At 37.5% G+C, this 15,080-nt stretch overlaps 2 protein-coding genes across 2 annotated transcripts; one reads left to right on the top strand and one right to left on the bottom strand.

The window, feature by feature from the left end:
* Positions 1 to 121: 121 nt before the first annotated feature.
* On the bottom strand, positions 122 to 2,522 carry LOC9324959 (disease resistance protein CHS1). The gene is given in 2 exon segments (XM_021035525.1): positions 122 to 1,086; positions 1,200 to 2,522. Coding segments are annotated over 2 exon segments (1,347 nt in total). The 5' UTR covers positions 1,673 to 2,522; the 3' UTR covers positions 122 to 212.
* Positions 2,056 to 12,864, top strand: LOC9324958 (putative disease resistance protein At4g11170). Its single transcript, XM_021010090.1, has 4 exons — positions 2,056 to 2,528; positions 11,208 to 12,306; positions 12,392 to 12,696; positions 12,784 to 12,864. Coding segments are annotated over exons 1-4 (1,878 nt in total). The 3' UTR covers positions 12,785 to 12,864.
* Positions 12,865 to 15,080: the final 2,216 nt, after the last annotated feature.

Raw genomic sequence — 15,080 nt, 5'->3', positions numbered from 1 at the left:
TTCTTAACTTTACGAAAGTCACTCTATGCAGTATTTTGCCTTCTATTGAGCAAGTTTGACCAAGTTGCTACCTCTTTGTACCATGGGCGTCTTTATTGATTAGATTAGACAAGCCCAGAAGAGTTCGCTTTTATAGTGAAAATGCTACATCAAACATTATGAAAATACATCTATCACATGTTCACATTTGAAAAAGCAAACACCTTTTCTTTTCAGGTGAATTTTTCCTTATAATCATCACTAAATGAAGAGATTTGCTCCTTCTCATTTTCGATTTTGTAGCTTTTCTTCATAACTTTCATTATAGTTTTCTCTTGGTCTCCTTCAAGATTTTGCAGCTCCTCCTCCCAACTCTTTTCATCCTTGCCATGTAAAAACGAACCGAGAATTTTAAGAGTCAGAGGAAGGAAACTGGCAATCTGGATAGCACGAAGGGAGAGTGATTCAAAACTGGTAGGAGGGTGTTGCTGTTTGAAGGCAGATTGAGAGAAGATTTGAAGGGCTTCGTCGTATCTCAGGGACACTTCATAGACATGCTCCATACCAAATTTATCTAACAAATTCTCGTCCTGTGCGATAAGGATGATTCTACTTCCTGAACCACACCAACGAACGATCTCTGCTATGTCCTTTAACTGTTCGATATTATCCACACAGTCAACCACAAGTAGACCTTTTCGGTGTCTAACTGCTGATTTGATCACACCTGCAGTACTTTTCTCATTTATTCCCCTTGTCAGCTTTTGAAACCCCTCTCGAGTCTCTCTTGATGTGAATGTTTCCCGATTGTCTTGGTGATAGATCTTTTCGGTGTTGTCTAAAAACATACGGACATGGAAATTGGTAGACAGTTCTTCGTACGCGTATCTCGCTAGTGTCGTCTTGCCAACGCCTCCGGGACCCCAAAGGCCGACCAAACGAACTTCCTTGTTAGATTTTAAATCCAGTAACTAATATATCGCTTGCATATGACGATCCAATGCGACATGTCCATCTGCTTTGGTTGTTGATGGACTATTCGGCTTATTTGAAACCATAAGCAAGATTTCATTCGTAACCAAATCTACCATCGTCTCTTCTTTGCTCCTGTGATTGAAATAAAAAAGTACCATATATGTAACAAAGTGTTAGCGTACAACTAAGTCCTAAAGTAATCACTCTATTCATGTGGTTTTAATCATGTTATGAAACATAGTTACCAAAAACGTGAATCCAGGCTAGATACACTGGTGAGTTTGGCAAGAGCACTCCTCCATGCTTGAACCTTCTCAGGTGAAAATTCTTCAGCAAGGTTTCTAAAAGCTTCTGTGTATTCTCCAGTCTGATTTCTTATATTCGACAAATCAACTCCGTAGAAGATGGGTAGGACAGAGAGTTGACCTTCATCGTGAAAGTTTATGATTGTTTGAAGCTGGTTGAGGCATAGAACAGAAGTTGGATAGCTCTTTGAGACCACTACAACGGCGAGTTTTGACTCTATGATACATTTCTTTAGGTCAGAAACAACGGAGGAGTCTTTCTCCTCCTGTTTTTCATCTTTTTGATAAGTTGTAATGCCTTTTTCTGACAACGAACGGTGAAGATCTGATACAAATATGTTGGTGGTGTCTTCTGCTTTGAAACTTAGGAAGACATCAAACTTGGGGATAAGAGATGAAGAAGAGGAAGACATTAAGAAAGGTTGTGTAGATTGTCTTTCGCTGAAGAGATGAGAATTTCAGAGACTACGACGGGGAGATACACACTTCGGAACAGAAGAAGATCCCCTACTTGGACATAGTAAACGATGGATTTTTTTAAATATGAAATTGCTGCGTCAAAATACAATTTCTTATGTTGAACGTGCAAGGCAGTTCAATTGGGTACATTAAAACATAAAAGGGAAGTGGTCAAGTTGGATTAATGTGAAAGTAAACGCTGACCTTGGCACTCTTTCCTGGGCTAGCTAGAATCCAACCCCCAGTAATTCTAACATATATAGAAGAGTACAAATAATTTTCCAATTTTTCAGATAGATAGCTCTCTTATAAGTCTCAAACGCCATAATATTCGGTGATGGCTTCCTCGTCCTTGTCAACTCTTGTTAGGAGCAACTATGATGTCTTCCTCAGTTTCAGAGGGAAAGACACTCGGCGCACCGTAGTCAGCTTTTTGTATAAAGATCTTATACGCCAGGGAATTCTTACTTATAAAGACGATCAGGGGATCGGGGCAGGATCCGAAATTAAGGAAAGGCTCATCGAAGCCATAAAAACTTCACAGGTCGCTGTTGTCTTCATCTCGGAGAACTATGCTACCTCGCAATGGTGCTTGGAGGAGCTCCGATTGATAATGGAGCTTCATAGCGTGAATCGGATTCATGTGGTTCCCATCTTCTACAGAGTCGATCCTTCTGACGTGAGACACCAGAAAGGAAGATTCGCGGCTGCCTTTCAAAAGCACGAAGATAGGGAGCCGAATAGGGCTTCCCAATGGAGAAGAGCTCTCAACCAAATTAGTCATATATCAGGCATTCATTCCACGGAATGGTAATCTTTCTGTTAGTGTTCGTGAGAAAACGAAAGAATCGATAAAAGGTTGTTATTCTCACTAAATGATCTGTTACAAGGGACAAAGTATTTATACATCCGGTTTACCGGTACAAACTCTAATTAACTCGGTTTAGTAAACCGGTACATAATCTTATATTCCCCCTCAAGATGAGCCAAAGATAGAAAGTAAGCTCATCTTGCCAATGAGATCCCTGAACAGAGTCGGAAATAAAGGCTTTGTAAAAGCATCTGCTAGCTGATGATGTGTGCGCACATGCAGAGTCTTGATCAAGCCACTTTCAATACATTCTCTGATGGTGTGACAATCTCGTTCTATGTGTTTGGTTCTTTCATGATAGACCGAATTGTTTGCAATGTATATAGCTGCGGTAGAATCACAGAACAAAGGAACAGGATTATGTTGAGGTACCTGTAGCTCTGTTAAGAGATTGACCAGCCAAGAAATCTCACATCCTGCTAAGGCCATTGCACGATATTCAGACTCCGCTGATGAACGAGAAACGACTTCCTGCTTTTTAGATTTCCAAGAGATTAAAGAATTTCCCAGAAAGTTGCAGTAGCCAGAAGTTGAGCGACTTGTATCTGGACATTTAGACCAATCTGCATCAGTGTAGGACTTGAGCTGAAGATCTGAGTCAGAAGGATAAAAAAGACCCAAGCCAACTGTTCCTTTGAGATAAGCAAGCACCTTGTATGCGGCATTAAGGTGAGACTTCTTAGGAGTAGAAGAAAACTGACAAAGTTTATTGACTGCGAAGCTTATATCTGGTCTGGTAATAGTGAGGTACATCAATTTACCTACCATCTTTCTATAGACCTCTGGAGTATCAATTGGTGGTTCATCACTATAAGCAGTAAGCTTCTGACTTGGCTCCATTGGAATAGAAGAAGGTCGACAACCAAGCATTCCAGTCTCTTCAAGAAGTTCTAGAACATATCGTCTTTGGCATATTGAAATCCCTGTACTGTTCCGTGCAATCTCCAATCCAAGGAAATATTTCAGAGGGCCTAAGTCTCTAAGTTTGAAGCAGCTTGCCAAATCTGATTTCAGCTGTTGCAGAGCATCTTCACTGCTACTTGCAATGACAATGTCATCGACATACACTAGTAAGGCAATGTAATTCTCCTTTGTATGGCGAATGAACAATGTATTATCTGCATGTGACTTAGTAAAACCCATAGAAATCAATGTAGAACTGAACTTTAAGAACCATTGCCCAGAGGCTTGTTTTAAACCATATAAGGACTTGTGTAGTCGTAACACAGCATTCTCAGGCAATGATTCCCCCTCTTTTGGTGAATAACCTGGAGGCAACTTCATATAGATCTCTTCATCAAGATCGCCATTAAGGAAGGCATTAGAGATATCCAACTGATGCAGAAACCAATTCTTAGCAGAAGAGACTGCTAAAAGTGTTCTGACAGTTGTCATCTTAGCAACTGGAGAGAAAGTATCCACAAAATCAATTCCCTCAATCTGAGTATAGCCTTTTGCTACAAGTCTAGCCTTAAAACGTTCCAGAGAACCATCAGCATTAAGCTTGACCTTGTAGACCCATTTACAACCAATGGGAATTTTACCTTCAGGAAGAGAACAAACAGACCACGTGTTTGTCTCCTTAAGAGCATCTACTTCAAAACCCATGGCATCAATCCATTCTTTAATCTTCTTAGCTTGTGTATAACTACTTGGTTCAGAATAAGCATCTATAGCACACACAAAAGCTTGATGATCCAAGGATATTTGACAGAGATTTATGTAAGCATTAATAGGATATCTCACATCAGAAACATTGTTGCAGTAATAATCTCTAAGATGCATAGGAAGCTTACTTGTTCTCTTAGAAGATGCTCGTTTTACCAGTGGTAAAATCTCTGTCTCTTCTTCTTCTTCTCTTTCAACATATTCTAGATCCACTGTATCTGCTAAGCTTTTCCTTTCATTAAGAACAACTGCTTCTTCTTCAGCATTAATCACTTCATCAATCTGAGCTTTAGTAGGAATATCAAACAAATCTTCTGGAATGGGATTATTAGCAAAGGGAAACAAAGTTTCACAGAAAACCACATGTCGTGATATAGAAATCTGATGTGATTCTAAATCCAGAAGCTTATACCCTTTGTAGCCCGCAGGATATCCCAAGAAGACACAGGCTCTTGATCTTGGTTCAAATTTATGTCTTTGATGAGTTGATGTAGATTTGTAACACAAAAAACCAACAACTTTCAGAGAACTGTAGTCAGGAGATTTACCATATAGAAGCTCAAATGGTGATTTATCAGATAGTAGTGGAGAAGGCAATCTGTTGATGAGAAAGACAGCAGAGAGAATACAATCTGACCAGTATTCAAGTGGAATATGTGATTGAAATAGCAGAGACCTTGCCACATTCAGTATATGACCATGTTTCCTTTCTACTACAGAGTTTTGCTCTGGTGTTTCTGGAAAAGAGTGATATGAAATAATACCTCTCTTTTTGTATAATTCCACAAACTTGAGCTCCGGAGCATTGTCTGATCTCACAGACTTAACTTGTTTCTGAAACTGTGTTTCTATCATTTGCAGAAACTCCGGGAAAACTCTTAGTACTTCATCTTTAGTCTTCATCATATACACCCATGTTGCTCGACTATGATCATCAACAATCGTCAAGAAGTATCTGTAACCATCAATAGAAGGAACAGAAAACGGTCCCCAAGTGTCGATATGAATCAAGTCAAAAGGAGCAGAAGACATATTGTTGTGTGAGACAAATGGTAAACGCTTTTGTTTAGCAAGGTGACAAATCTCACAATGTGGAGAACTTTCTTTATTACTTTTATGTAAACCAAGTACACTGTGAAGTAGATCAATCTTAGAATAGGATGGATGTCCTAGTCTACTATGCCACATGGCAGCATCAACAACAACAGAAGAACAAAAGGATTGATTGACATTAATAGGAGTATCCAGCAAAGATGCATCAATGTCCAGCACATAGAGACCCGCAACTTGCTTACCTTTGCCAATCTTCCATCCCTTGATACGATCCTGTATCACACAATCATCTTCATCAAAATATACCCGTGAACCCATATCTCTGGTCAATTGGCTGATACTCAAGATATTGAGTCTAAACTCAGGGATATATAATACATTCTTGAGAATAATGTGCTCATTGAGCTGAATAATCCCAACACCTGCAATCTTGACATTATTACCAGTAGGAAGTGTAACTGAAGAACTCAAAGCTAAAGATAGAGTGGTAAACAAATCCTTATCATGAGAAACATGATGGGTTGCTCCACTATCCATTATCCAAGTTTGAGAACTTAGTACACTCCTAGAGGCTGTCAAAATACCAATAAAACAAAGTGTGGAAAAATAGAATGAAATACCAGTGGGGGCAGGACCAGTGACACCAGTAGAAGTGGAAGCAACAGCATTTGCAGAACCATTAATATTACTAGTTGAACTTGAATCAACTGTAATTGGCTGTGCATTAGGTTGAAGCTGTGTGCTAAAGTAGGCAATAACATCTTGTATCTGACTCTTAGACATTCCTCCAACAAGATCAGCAATATCAGTAGAACCAATAGTAGTATCTTGACCATTCAAAGTAAGACTGGCAACTACTGGTTTAGCAGGCTGAGTAGTGGTGTTCTGAGCAGATCCAAACTTTTGTTTATGTTTAAAACCCAATGGATATCCATGAACTTTGTAACACTTATCCACAGTATGACCCAAATAACCACAGTGAGAGCATTGAACCTTAGGCTGTCGTGGATTAGTGTGATAGGATGATTGAGCAGCATTAACAGAAGCCGGTTGTGACACAGAAACATTGAAAGCAGAAGCATTCGAAACATGAGAAGTTGAGCCAATACTGCGTTGACTATGATCTTGATCCAATAAATTGTAAATCTCTGCAAGCTCAGGTACAGTCTTCTTCATGATAATCTGACTTCTAACTGTTGCATAACTCTCATTCAAACCAGCAAGAAACTTGATAATCTTGGCATGTTCATTACTCGTATCAACAATCTTGCAACATTTACAGTTATGACAAGTTCCAATGCAACTGGCACCAACAAGATCATCCCATAAAGTTTTCAAAGTAGTATAGTAATCAGAGAGATTCATCGAACCTTGTTGTAGCGACCAAATTTGTTGAGTAAGTTGGTATGACCGAGGAAGATTAGTAATGTGAAATCTGGTCATCAAATCTTTCCAAATTGCAGACGCATCATCAAATCGAAGAATACTTTTATAGATCTGCTTATTAACCGTGTTCAAGATCCAAGACTTTACCATGCTGTTACATCTAGACCAATAACGAAAACTAGTGGCTGTAGCAAGAGGTCGAGGAAGAGATCCCATCGATAAAAGCCATTTTGTTCTTCGCATCGAGTGCAACAGACATAGCAATAGTCCAAGAAGAGTAATTGGTTCCATCTAGTACCTCAGTGATGATAACATTCCCCGGATTGTCTCCATTCGTCAAAGAATAAGGCGAGTACAAATCCGTGTAATCAATCGGAGGATCGGAAGCCATTTGAGTGAAAATCGGAGCAATTGGTGATGAAATCGGAGTTGTTGATCGAATCGGAGAAGTTCTTTCAGCTGAACGACGTGATCGCACCGTACGACGCCGTAAATTATAAACGGAAACCATCGTATTCACCGGATTTTGATCGGAGAAGTGAAAATTTAAAGAAAACGAAGAAAAATTGATGGAAATGGATGAAATCGAAGATGGAGATGATGAAAATGAAGCGATCTACGAGAAAACTCGAAGAATCAGCGAGATTTGCGACGAAAAACGGAGCAATTGTGCTCTGATACCATGTTAGTGTTCGTGAGAAAACGAAAGAATCGATAAAAGGTTGTTATTCTCACTAAATGATCTGTTACAAGGGATAGAGTATTTATACATCCGGTTTACCGGTACAAACTGTAATTAACTCGGTTTAGTAAACCGGTACATAATCTTATACTTTCTTTATTTATCTTCAACTGCTTCATGAATTTTCTTAAAACAAGTTAAAGACAATAGCTCTCTATTTGAATTCAGTATGCTAAATGGCCCACGAAAGAAATTCAATATCTATATCTTTTGAGCGCTTGGATTGGAAACATTACTTTGTTTTTAGAGGTAACCCCTAGACATGTTTTTCTTTTGGTTGAGGATCAAAATAGTTGAAGAAACTAGAGAAGAATTTTCCGGGAGGGAGGGGACTATTTATTATGTGTTATTGATGTCAAGAGGTATATAGACTAACTAATCTAATTAGATTAGAAAATAAATATAAACATAACAAGTAAATATTCTAAATCTCTTAATCTTTATCACAATAGTACTAGAATATTCTTCGGTTTGGGCTTCACGGGTTCATTTCATGAACGGATTTTGACTGTCCATAACCCCAAGATAGCATCTTGCTCCCCAAGGTATCTCCAATAATAGTTATTCTTAAAGAGAAGACAACACCTTAAAAGTCAATTTTAAGCCATTTACAACCTTTGCAATTCTCCATTGTTAGTCTTTAATTAACTTCGCCGAATAGTATTGATCCTAGAATTGAAAATCAAGTTATCAAGTGAAGGGAATCAAGAAATAAATAAATATATGATGGTTTCAATTGGTAACCATGATTTAAGAAAAGAATGAGAAGAAGTTATTGATGTCAAGAGAGTTGGTACAATGTATGTAGACTAACTTACGTTTAATCTAATTAGATTAGAAAATAAATATAAACATAATAAGTAAATATTCTAAATCTCTTAATCTTTATCACAATAGTAAATCTAGAATATTCTTCTTTGTTCCCCAATATTTTTACAATTTACAAATAATGTTTTTTTCACATCATCATTCCTCTACATTCCTCACCGAATGAGGAACAATAGAACAAAATTTTTTTTTCCCAAAATTGATGAGGAACAAAAAAGAACAAAAAAAAACAAATATTAAAATTGGGTTTTTATTTTAAAATAAATAAAAAAATAATGTTTATCAATAATATTTGTATTTTAGTATATACTAATTTGCATATCTTCGCAATATTAACAGGGAAAATATTTTTGAAAAGAATTTTATGCTAAACTACTCTTAACACTTTATTTGAAAATTATATAAATAAAATAAATTTAAAAATGTTTTTATTATAAAAGAATAATATCTTTTAAATCACTATTACAATTCTATTTTATGTTAATATTAACTATTATTATTTAACATGATATTTCTAAATTTAGTTCACAAATTTTAATTTAAAATTAAATATAAAAATATTAGTATTTTTCATTGAATTTGATTTATTTACTATTAAATATATTTTTGAGAAATTGTTTAAAATGCCCCTTTTTCAATACCCCTTTTCAAAAATGCCCCCTTTGAGAGTCCATTTTTAAGTTTGCCCTTTTTTAATTTTAATGACCATTTTACCCTTATTTGAAACAAAATTAGGTCCACAAAATACAAAATATTTTTTTGGCGGGAAAAGTGATCCCGGAAATTTTTGGCGGGAAATGATCCCGCAATTTTCCCGCCAAAATTTTTTTTTTCGGGAAAAGTGATTCTGCAATTTTTTGGTGGGGAAAATTTACAAGGTATTTTAAAGGTTTTACAGAGTATTTACAACTGTTTTGTAAGGTTTTACAATATATTTTAAAAGGTTTTACAAGGTACTTATAAGGTTTTATAAAGTATTTATAACTTGTAAAACCTTCTAAAAAACTTGTAAAACCTTATAACTTGTAAAACCTTATAAAATAGCTTGTAAAATCTTATAATATCTTATAAATACGTTGTAAAACCTTTTAAAATACATTGTAAAACCTTATAAATACCCTGTAAAAAACCTTTAAATACCTTGTAAATTTTTCCCGCCAAAAAAATTGCGGAATCACTTTTCCCGCAAAAAAAAGTTTTTTGGCGAGAAAATTTTTTGGTGGAAAAAATTTTTACGGGAAAATTTTACAAGTTTTTACAAATTCAAATTTGTAATTTTGATGTGTGCACATTCTCATGTTTTTCTTATATATTTGTGATATCTTTTATTAAAAGAAGGGTAATTTAGTCATTTTGTACATAAAAAAGGGTATTTTTAAAAATGGACAGCCAAATGGGGCATTTTTGAAAAGGGGTATTGAAAAAGAGACATTTTTGTGAGTCTCCCAGTATTTTTAAAAATATTTTTATTGTTTAGTTATCATTCATCATAATGGTACTTTTTATTCCTTTTCTGCATATTTTTCTTTTCGTTCCTCAAAAATTGTTTGTTCCATTACGTATTGTTTTGTTTTTTTTTTTTTTTTTTTTTTTTTTTTTTTAACATCTGCTTTTCATTAACTCGAAATGTGATCCTCATGGAGGATGTTTACAATAAAGCTTGGAACATAGAAATAGGATATAAAGCTTGAAGTATCTCTTAAAGTTTCTTTTGCCAATCTATCTGTAGCTTGATTGTTGTGTCTTCTTGTCCACTGGAAATCTGCAGTGACAAACCTTGATTTCCATGAAATAATCTCTCTAATCCAATTATGTAATCGAAAGTTTCTTGTTTCTCCTGTGATTAGTCTAAAGACAGTAATATTATCCCCTTCGAAGATGACTCTCCTATAACCTTGTATCTACGCGTGTTGCATCGCCATGAGTAAACTTTGGAGTTCTGCTTCTACTACCAAGGAACAATGATCACCCTTACTTATCTCTGCTCTCACAAAAAAACCATCGGAATCACGGAATATCCAGCCTGCTTGAATAGCGTTCCCTCCCTGAGCATATTTGCAATCATAATTACACTTGAGAAAATTCCTGCTTGGTCGATTCCATTGTGATCTCTGTGCCCGAGTGCGAGTCCGTGCTTCTCTATTTGTATTGTTTTTTTTATTCATTTTCTATTTGTTCTTTTAATGGTTACCGGTTGAAGCTGTTAAGTTTCTTACATTTCCAACTCAAAACCAGTTGACAATAGTATACTGGCTCATATCCCTTATATATTGTAGGATATTGTAGTTTAGCACCATCCGATTAACCCGATTTAAACCAAAAATAAACCAAGTATCCCACCGATTTGGTCCAGTGGTTGGATCGGCTTTACGTCAAAAGCACGATTAACTCGGCAATAACTAACTCCAACCGACCTAAACAAAAATGGAAGGATTAACTCAAAGATCTACTTGAATAATGAAATAATCGGAGAAAGGAAAGATTCTCTCCCAAAGAATAAGGAAAAAAACATATCCGAAAACTAGGATACCCTCGGTATAAATAGGGAGTTCGGCCATCGAACAAAGGATCGCAAATTGACACCTCAAGAACCCTACATTTGTTACTTGCAAAGAAACCCCTAACTTGTTCCTCAAGCTTGTTAGAAATCTCTTGTAATATATTTGAGTTCAGTCTTGACATTAATAAAAGAAATCGACTTTTTTGAACCTCTATTGACTTCCACTTTCCGGTGTACTTGTGTGGGTTGTTCTACTCACACTTATACTATTGTAAGTTGGTTTACTCGCACATATACTATTGTAAGTTGTGATGTGAATTTTTTCTCCACAACAAAAACTCCAATGAATGAAAAAAAAAAAGCGATGCTGCAAGAAATACATGCTTGATGTATACCTTTTCTTGTTTTGGAGAGGATTAACTTACTTGTTTTCCATATTAGGGATGATGACTCAGCGATGATAGACGAAGTAGTTGTAAGCATCTCAAGGCACCTGCTGCTAAGGATGGAGTCAACTGTTTTGAACAGTTTAGTTGGGATGGAAGCACACATGGTTAAAATGAATCTCATTTTCAATATGGGATCTGAAAACCAGGTTCTCTTTATAGGAATATGGGGTATGGGAGGCATAGGCAAAACCACCATTGCCAATTGTCTATATGACCGATTTTCAAGTCAATTCTCAGCTCGTTATTTCATTGAAGACATTAAGAATATTTGTAAGGACAAGAGTCCTGCGTACTTACAGGAAAGATTCCTCTCCAGAATTTGTGGTGGTTTAGATATTGGTTTTCGAAGCCATGAAGCAAGATCGCAGGAGATAATCGCAAGACTCGGGCACCAAAAAATACTTATTGTGCTTGATGGTGTGGATAAAGCAGAGCAGGTAGATGCACTGGCAAAAGACACGAGCTGGTTTGGTCCAGGGAGCCGAATCATCATAACCACACGAGACAGGGGCCTGCTCAATTCCTGTGGAGTAAACAATGTATATGAGGTTAAGTGCTTGGATGATAAGGATGCCCTCCAGGTATTTAAAATTTCAGCTTTGAGAGGAAGCCCGCCACCTTCAGATGGATTTGAGCAACTCTTCATCAGAGCTTCTCGGCTGGCACACGGTCTTCCCTCTGCCCTTGTGACTTATGCCACATATCTCAGACAAAACACAACCATAAAGAAGTGGGAAGAGGAATTAGGTTTACTTGAAACAAGTCCTCACAAGAATGTCAAGGAGATTCTGAGAAATAGCTACGACGACTTAGATGAGCAAGACAAGACAGCTTTCCTTTATGTTGCATGTCTCCTTAACGGCTACCCTTTCAACCATGTCACTTCCCTTCTTGATGACGGCCGTCCTAGGATGAATCATTTAACTGCAAAGGCTCTTATCAGCATATCGATGGATGGATGTATAAACATGCATTTCTTGGTCGTACAAACAGGAAAGGCAATTGTGCGCCAAGAATCCAGGAATAGGCCTTCCAGGCAAAGGTTTCTATGGGATCATAAAGAGATCTATGATGTCCTAGATAACAACATAGTAAGTTTGTTTCCGATCCTTTCGCTGATCTGGATATGTATTTCTCTAACCTTTATGACAGTGACTTTGACGTTTCTATCAACAGGGTACAGACGAAATTGAAGGTGTGACACTGCACATGTGTGAGATGCCTGATAAGTTACCTATGAGTATTACAGTATTCAACATTATGCATAGCATCAAATTTCTCAAGTTCTTCAAGCACTTGGGTGATGCAGAGTCCAACGTGCAGCTCAGCGAAGATGGTTTCTATTTTCCCCGTAATATTAGGCTACTACATTGGGATGACTATCCAATGAAAACCTTGCCATCCACACGTTCCGACACCACCACCTTGTCGAACTCAATCTCCAACGGAGCAACCTCGAGAGCCTCTGGGATAGCACGGTGGTAAGCTAATTTTATAAATCATATATTTGATCACTCTTTATATACAAATGAATAATAATGTCTTCCGCTTTGGCGGTACTGGTTCAGAACCTTAGGAAATTACGAAGACTGGATTTGACAGGCTCGAAGAATCTGAGAGAGCTTCCAGATCTTTCAACAGCCGTGAACTTTGAGGAGTTGATAATACAAGGCTGCAAGAGGCTACGGAATATCCCAGAGTCCATAAGAAGATTACATACTCTCAAAAAACTCAATGCAATCGACTGCTTCCTTAGGGGTGTCGAGTTCAGTGTTGAGTTAAGTAACAACTACATATGTGGAGGCAGCTCCGGAACTTCCTTGTCGTTTCCGAAAAACGCAATGATGTTCCCGTTTCTTAAAAATCTATCAATCGAAGGCAAACTATATATAGAGTTGTTGGGCCTTAACGGAAAAACAGAGCACCTCTCTTTTGGTTCCAAGCAACAGATCCCTGATCAGTCTATGACGATAGAAGAGGAACCAGGAATGCCTCAGCTCATGTCAGATTCTAACAGTTCAAAATCGCTTGAGATCAAGCAGTTTAGTTACAATGAGAATCGTGCTCCTTTCCGTTGTTCCAACTTTCAAAATGTTCCCTGTTTGACAGAGCTAAAGCTGATAAACTTAAACATCCACTACATCTCGAAAGACATAAGCCACTTGCAATTCTTAGAGACACTTGACCTCGAAGGAAATGATGTCAAGTATCTACCACAAACCTTGGGACAACTGCCCAAGTTGAAGTATCTCAGCCTTCGAAACTGTCGCCAACTTAGGGAACTGCCACAACTTACTCAGGTGGAGACGCTCATACTTTCTGACAGTGTGAACCTCTCATGGTTGCTGGACGAACTGGACACATACTGCTTGCTTGAGCTTTGGCTTGATAACTGCAAGGATGTGTACTTTGAGTTATATTATTTCGGATTTATTCACCAATTTAACATATTTAAACCTCAGCAGCCATGATATTATGACAGTGCCTTCAAGCATCAGAGAGCTTTTATCCTTGGAAACTCTCTGCCTCAATAATTGCAAGAGACTCATATCAGTGGAAGAGCTTCCACTGAGCCTCAAGCATCTCTATGCACATGGCTGCGATTCCCTGGAGACTGTTTCCCTTTCCCCAAATCATTCAATCAAACACTTCGATCTTGGCCATTGCCCCCGCCTGAACCAAGAAGAACACAAGCATCTAATGGATCTGTTTTTATATGACGGACATAGTCAAGAGGTAAGCTTACTACCATCGACCTGTTTTTTCTTCCAATCAGTCTGGTTATATTTTGGACATTATGAATATATTATTCCCCTTTTCGTAGGATTCACGGAGATGTGTTTGCTTACCGGAAACTGGAATGCGCAGCCATATTGATGATGAAGTCCCAGAGACATGTACGAGGATCAGCCTACCGCAAAAATGGGTTACCGAAGCTGGAAACTTTTTCCGGTTCTTCATTTCATGCTTTAGAAGTTGACCACTGCTTTCGTTTGATGCTGAATAACGGTGGGTAAAAAAGTTTCGCTTTCCTTGATCCCTCTATGCCATGAGACCACCAAAATTCTTGTAGGGTTTCATCACGACGCGCTTTGCTTTCCACATCAAACGATCAAGCCACCGAGGTTCTTCCCAAGTTCCCAGTAATCTGCCGCCTCTAAATTCGACTTCTTCTCTAGATTTGCCTGCAGCCGTCTCCTGATGGAGAGTTTTTTATTCCCGAGTCAACTCATTAACCCAAATCATACTGAAGATAACTTCGGCCCGGTTTAGTATTGAATTCCGGTTTAATTTGGTGTACGAATTATAACCAAAATAAACCAGCTGCGAGGAAATTCTCAAACAACCGGCTGATCTCATATATTTTGGTCTGCAACAAAAATTGCTAGATTTTTCATATTTACTTGCGACTTGCATCTGCAATTCTTGTCAATTGTCATCTTCAATTATTAAAACCTGAACCCAGATTTCATTCATCGTCCAAAGAGTAACATCAGATCACTTGTTTTTCAAAGAATTACCAGAAAATCCTCGGCTTATTATACTCTGTGCTCTGCTTTTACTAAACAAAAGTTTACCAGATTGTGCTTCTGTTTGTGTATGGCGTTTCCATGAAACGTGCGCCTCATTAGTTTAGGCTATAGATGGAGACAGGAAAATTTTGGACAAACCCAAAAGAAAGGTGAATAACTTTTGATTTTGGTCCATAGGGGATGATGAGTATTGAGTACCCAGTACCTACGTGTCCTAATTCTCATGGATCAATCAAGGGCTTAAAAAGCCCATAAACATAGGGAATAAAAGAATGTTAAAAACGAATTAAGAAAACATCAAGTAGCAATTATTATGTTTTGGTTGTTACTTC

The sequence above is a fragment of the Arabidopsis lyrata genome, assembly GCF_000004255.2.
Source record: "Arabidopsis lyrata subsp. lyrata unplaced genomic scaffold ARALYscaffold_2, whole genome shotgun sequence".
Taxonomy (NCBI): domain Eukaryota; kingdom Viridiplantae; phylum Streptophyta; class Magnoliopsida; order Brassicales; family Brassicaceae; genus Arabidopsis; species Arabidopsis lyrata.
This window is presented reverse-complemented; position numbering and strand designations above follow the sequence as displayed.